The sequence below is a fragment of the Papaver somniferum genome, unplaced genomic scaffold (assembly GCF_003573695.1).
Source record: "Papaver somniferum cultivar HN1 unplaced genomic scaffold, ASM357369v1 unplaced-scaffold_18, whole genome shotgun sequence".
NCBI lineage: Eukaryota > Viridiplantae > Streptophyta > Magnoliopsida > Ranunculales > Papaveraceae > Papaver > Papaver somniferum.
Window position 1 is genome coordinate 69,223 of NW_020627707.1, and position 6,750 is coordinate 75,972.

At 36.9% G+C, this 6,750-nt stretch overlaps 1 protein-coding gene across 1 annotated transcript; it reads left to right on the forward strand.

Moving 5' to 3' along the window:
• Window positions 1-2,173: 2,173 nt before the first annotated feature.
• On the forward strand, window positions 2,174-2,851 carry LOC113337786 (F-box/kelch-repeat protein At3g23880-like). Its single transcript, XM_026583373.1, has one exon. It carries the CDS (start codon window positions 2,174-2,176, stop codon window positions 2,849-2,851), a length of 678 nt encoding a protein of 225 aa, XP_026439158.1.
• Window positions 2,852-6,750: the final 3,899 nt, after the last annotated feature.

Consider the following 6,750-nt stretch of genomic DNA (forward strand, 5'->3'; position numbering starts at 1 on the left):
TAATAAAATGACTGAGAAATCTTTATGGTTAAGATTGAACCATACCTTTGTCGCAAATATCTTGGAAACCCGTGAGTTTTTGTAGCCCATCAATACCGCCCCTCCATCTCTTGGAGTACCATAAGTTGGATTCTTTGGCGGCAAACAAAAATTGTCATCCGGAATGTATGAATATCTAGCACAAGGCTTTTTAGGCGTCTTTCTAGGTCTCTTTCCCACTATTTTTACTTGTTACTCTTCCTCTTCGTCTTCCTCTTCATCCAAGTCATCCTCTGATTCATCATTATCTCCATCCTTATCTCCATCTTCCCCATCTTCTTCACCGTCATCATTGTCATCCTCATTTCCTCCTTCTTTTTCAGTTGGTTCCTCTCCTCCACCTTGATTATGTTCTTGATTGCCCATCTCTTCCACAATATCTTCATTAACTTGATTGATTACATTGTCAACATTATTCTCTATTGACATCATCTTGGATGACAACACCCGGTAATGAACCACCTCCATACTTAGCATTGTTGGTTCCATGCTTATTGAAACCAAGGTGTACTTTGCCTCTAGGCGTCGGAGTTCTCAGATCTTCCAGTGAAGGTTGGTTTGATTTTTTTCCTTTTCCGACTAATCAAGAAAATAAAAGATATTAGCTTAACCGATAAATGATTGACTTCAAAAGTGTTCAATTGGATCAACGTAAGGTTTGGTTAGTAGGAAAAATTTACGAAAAATAGGCCAACTATAAAAAATAAATATTGTGTTCCAGGGTAGAGTTCGTTTTGGCCAGTGTTTTTGCGAACATACCGAACTCCACATATATGTGTAATTAGGAAAGAGTTCGATTTGTTAAGGTTTTTTGCGAACACACCGAACATATTGTGCATAGTTCGGTTATAAGAGAACTCAACATAGTGGGGAAAGTAGTAAAGTTCGGTTACATGGAAAATTTGGTTTTTCTTTTGTATTAAGGGTAGAGTTCGGTTACATTCCAGTTTTCAAATTTATGCGAAACAACCGAACATAGTAAAATAAGTTCGGTTATATGGGTACTCAACATACTGGGAAAAATATAACAGTTCGGTTACATGGAATTTTTTTTTTTTCGATAATAAGGGTAGAGTTCGGTTATATGGCAGTTTCAAAATTTTTTGCGAAACAACCGAACTCACAGTTCGTTAACCTAGTTTTAAATCCTATAGAACCGAACTATTCTTCGTGTTCTATATATCAGGGAGTTCGGTTAAGAAACTAGGGCAAAAAAAAAGCGTTCTAACCGAACTCCGCACTGTAACTTCCATATGAACCCTATTTTGATGATTTCTATTCAATTGAACCGATGAAAATCAAATTAAAAGTAAAGGGTTTGTCGGGAAATACCTGCGGATCGGTCCCATGGAAGACTCAGGGTTATTCATGAGACTGTTACGCCGAATCAATTGTTCACCTTCCGGTTCAAGTTCTTCCTCAATTTCATTTACTTGATTAGCTAGATGTCCTAAGGGTGGACCTGTTCCTGGGAGTCTTTTGGTTTGCTTTCGACGAACCATTATATACTTGATTAATTAATCGACGATGAAAATTTTATGAATCGACGATGAATCGATGAAGACGAGTTTGAAATGAAGAAGAAGAAAAAAAGAGGAGAAAACAGTTTTGTGGCCAATTTAAGATAGGGTTAATGTTTTAGATTAGGTTTCTCGATTAGGTAAGGTTTTAGTGTTAGAGTTAATGTTAATTAGATTAAGGACAAATTAGTAAACTCACTATGCAGGATTAGAGTTAAGACGTCCCTTATCATTATAGGGTAGATGGCCTTATAAAATAATGACTCCAAAAAAAGGCTGGTCCCCAAAAAAAAATGGTTCCTTTTTATTGCCTTCACCCAATAAACCATTCCCAGTCTCACATCTCTCTCCCAAAAACATAACACACTTCTGAAACTTCTCTTTCTTGAACCATTCCACGGACAAATTTCTTTCTTTTTCCATCTCTATCTCTTAAACCCTAACAGATTTCTTAATCAAATCAAATTGTTGTTTCTCCATATGAAGATCAGAAACTATGGGACGAGATTATATTAGAGATTTTAATCGGTGCACCAAGTGAATCGGTGCTTAATTGCAAATTAGTTTGCAGAAATTGGAGAAACATCGTTTCTAATGGTCGATCATTCAATCAGATGCACTTGCATCATCCCACTGCTGCTGAAGATTCTTGTAAGTTGGGTTTTCTTGCTTTGATTGGGAATAATAGATTTTACCTTTTTGAATATAATGATGATCAGAATCATGAGTTAAGAAACCCCATTGAGAGAGTTAGAAGGATGATTACAACACCAGCTAAGGGTACTTGCTTTGTTGGTTCCTTTAATGGTTTAATCTGTATTGTTAGAGAAGAAGTATGTAAACCTGTTTGTATTTGCAATCCTTTCACCAAAGAGTATGTCAACCTTCCAGAAATCAGGATAGATGGTGATGATTTTGATTTTTGCACATTCGGATTTGGTTACCTTCCTTCAACAATTGAGTACAAAGTGGTAGCAATACATGTGTCCAAGACCAAGCTTATAGAAGTCTACATATACACACTAGGCAGTGGCAATGGATGGAGAGACCTCGGAAAGTTCAATTCTGAATTCTGCCCTATGTATAATCAACGTCATGAACATGGTAGCTTTGCCAATGGATCTATTTATTGGGCTGGCGCTAATCTACAAACGATCTTGACCTTCGACTTGATTGAGGAAAAGTTCTGCGGACATTTTGCACCTCCTCCTTCCCCACCAGACACTGATTTGGAAAGTCATACAATAGGGGTTTTGGGTGAATTTTTGTATATTTCTATACTTGATGACTAAGTTTGTGAATTTTAGACAAACGGTTCGAAAGATAAATTATTTTTTAATTATTTTTATAGTATTATCTAAAATTGCTGACACCATGCGTCACCTTGGACTAAACTATAAATATTTGGACTAAATTGTAAATCAGCAAGGTTATATGTGTATTTTCTATATTTTAAATAACTTTTGGACTAAATTGTACCTAGTTAAATGGTTGTGGACTAACTAATATATTCCGATGGGATTTTAGAATAAACGGTATTTTTCCCTTTATTTTATCTTGTTTGGCATGACTCGTACCTGGTATTTATCAACGCGTGTCAAGATGAGAAACATCTCCCCCCAGAAGCATAACAAATCACACAAATCTCTTTCCGCCATTTTCCAATTGTTTCCTTCCTCAAAACCCCAACAAAATTTCTTGAATCAAATTGCTGTTTCTCTGTAAAAGGATTTCGTGGATTACTTCTGAAAACTCTTGTTCTTGAACCCTAACTCTTTCTTTCTACAGACAAAATCCCCCCATTTTGTTTCCATCGCCATTTCTTGGACCCTAACAAGTTGTTGTTCTCCGTATGAAGATCAAAAAGGGTTTAATCATGGATTATTTCAAAAATATACCGGATGAGATTACTTTAGAGATATTATCTCGGGTACAGGTTGAATCGGTGCTCGATTGCAAATTAGTTTGTAGAAATTGGAGAAACATCTTTTCTAATGGTCGATCATTCAATCAGATACACTCGCATCATTCTATTGCTGCTGAAGATTCCTGTAAGTTGGGTTTTCTTGCTTTAATTGAGAATAATGGATTTTACTTTTTTTGAATATAATGATGATCAGAATCATGAGTTAAGAAACCCCATTGAGAGAGTTAGAAGGCTGATTACAACACCAGCTAAGGGTACTTGCTTTGTTGGTTCCTTTAATGGTTTAATCTGCCTTGTTAGAGAAGAAGCATGTAAACCTGTTTGTATTTGCAATCCTTTCACCAAAGAGTATGTCAACCTTCCAGAAATCAGGATAGATGGTGATGATTTTGATTTTTGCACATTCGGATTTGGTTATCTTCCTTCAACAAATGAGTGGTAGCGATAAATGTGTTTGAGACCGAGTTTGTAGAAGTCCACATATACACTCTAGGCAGTGGCAATGGATGGAGAGACCTTGGGGAATTCAGTTCTGAGTTCTGCCCTATGTATCATCAATTTCATGAACATGGTAGCTTTGCCAATGGATCTATGTATTGGGCTGGCGCTAATCTGAGTACGATCTTGACCTTCGACTTAATTGAGGAAAAGTTCTGCAAACATCTTGCACCTCCTCCATTGCCACCAGACTATAATTTGATACATCTTACAATAGGGGTTTTGGATGGATTTCTGTATATTTCTATTATTGATGAAGAAGAAAGAGGTTTTGACGTATGGCTATTAAAGAAGAAGAATGATAATCACGAAAAGAAAGAGGGAGGGGAACATCGCTCATTGAGTTGGAGTAAAGAGTTTAGGGCTAATGCAAACCATTCATTAGCCGTTACGAAGAGGGGGAATGTTTTAACTTACGCTACTATTGATAACAATCTCGAAATTTACGACACAAAAGCTTCAACCTCGAAAGGGCTTGTTGATTTTAAGGAATTAGTTTGTCGAATATTTCCCTCACAAGAACACCTTCGTATCGTGGAAGGAATTAGGGGAAAAAGATAAAGAAATAATGAAGTCAGCTAAAGGAGGCTAATCTACAGGAGGATGTGAACCCTGAGTATGCACTTATAAACTGGTAATCTTCATTGAGTTTTGGCAGTAGTTTTCATATCCTTCTGTAGACTTATGAGTTTCATTAACAAGTAACCTTTTTGTTAGCCTTGATGTTTGACATTGTGTTTGAGAGTAATATACATCAGTTCCCTTTATTCTGTCTTTATATCATTGATCCAACTTTATGGAATTGTTTCTATTTTGGGTTAAACTATATTGCTTTGTAAATTTTGCACTTTGGTAGTGACCACTGACCCGACCTTATTTCAATGGGCGTGATGTACACTGTAATGACTTATTTTGTTTGCACTTGGTGGTCGAAAAAGCATATTCAGGAAAATTCATAAATTTGAATAGGAAACTGCACTGAAGTTTGTCTTCATCCGTCAGTAAATTTCTCCAGAACATGTAGTCCACAGTTCTCTGTGATATCTAACATGAAATACATATCCGTTCTCGCATTCTGTCATTAACTACAACCAACCTAATTGTTTATCATCAATTAAGCTACTTTTCCACCTCCATGGGAAGGATCAATGAGCCAGCTACGTACCTTGTAGGCCACAACCAGGATCCAGAACATTAATTCCATTGGCAGCAACGATATTGACATCTTCCCCCAAATGGATGAGATTGCAGTTAAATTGCGGTTTTTCACACAATTCATGCTTACTTCCACATTTGTGTCAATTTGCCATTTGCTTAACTCTGATTCAGTTAGATCTCCAGTTGCATTATTTCTTTCTGATAATAAAAATGGTATCAATGGTATCAATATGTATCTGATAGGCTGATAGCATTGATTGCCCAGAAAAATGTGAATCGACCATGAATTTGATTGAAATTAGGTTTCATCTTTCTCAGTTTGGCTGAAAACAGCCGGAAATTTACTGCTAGTTATAGAAAAGTGGGTGGTGATCCAAATCGGACAATCTTTTGTAGAGAGAACTGTTGAAAGCGTTTGTCCCAAGGTTTTTCAATGGAAACAAATGGTAGTGAACCATGAAATGCAAGTTTCAGGAAAAGATGATACATCAATAAGACCTAGAGCTCATTTATGCGAGCACATGTCTCGGTGGAGAGATTCATTCTGCAGGTCGAGTTATTGTTTACAAATACAATTTGTTTGTATAGTATGATCATAACTTATGCTAGTGCAAGTGAACACCAGCCTGCAACATGGCCATCTTACTTTATGGACATTCATTTTGGCTTTCCTAGTTCCAGCTGGCCTAATTGTAAGTCCCAATCTCTTCTTTTCCTTACTGTTTTGGTGCAACCATCTTGGCCCACGTCTTTTATTTGCTTAATTTTCACTTTCTTCAGAGAATTTTACTCCCTGGGCAGGCATGCTTTCTTCCACTATCAAATGCCAGTTCCTTGGATGTCCTCTTTATAGTAACATCAATGTATTTTTCAGGAGTCATGCTAAGAAAATCGCCATTCACCTGATTTTGCCTTTTGTTTTCCGTGTTTGCTTAATGTTCTTTACATTCCTGTTGTCTTTCTATCTTTATTTCCGGATTGTTCTGCGTCCTTGTATTTGCACCAGTAGGACGCGTTATGGCTGGAATTGCTCTTTCTGGAGCGTTTGACGGCTTCATAAGCTCAGTAAATTGTAACTGCCTGGATTACTAGGGGGTTCTGATGTAAGCCTTCACATTCTTCCCGTGATGACCTTAAGAACACATCGCGTTATTTTTGGCGAGTTAATCAGATGTGGTGGCTAATTGGACGCCTTCTTATTGATAGATCACACTCTAATCAAAATTGTGGTTGCTTTCTTTTCCCATTTCTACTTTGAACATATTTAAAAAATTATTATATGTTTTGCTTGTGGCACATTATTTCCTTTTTATGGTGTTCTTTTCCACTTTTCCCGATTTTCATTATTATCCATGTGGTGGCTATGGTGTATTACATCAAGGGAGTTCTATCTCCGAAAATGTTTAGAGTGGCTTTGACACGTGTAGCATGTAAGCTCCTAAAACTTATAATAGTTTAGTGAATATTGAAGGACGTTGAAAGTTTAATAGACAGATGTTGGCGTCTGATGAATGCGTCTATTGACAAGTTAGGCTTGCTAGGATGGTTTCCGAGACTGCTAAGACAGATTGTAGGATGGTAAAACCATAAAGTAGTTCCCTTGCTTGC

Bases quoted from the DNA above. Each gene is read 5' to 3' on its own strand.
- LOC113337786 (XM_026583373.1), top strand. From the start codon at position 2,174: ATGCACTTGCATCATCCCACTGCTGCTGAAGATTCTTGTAAGTTGGGT.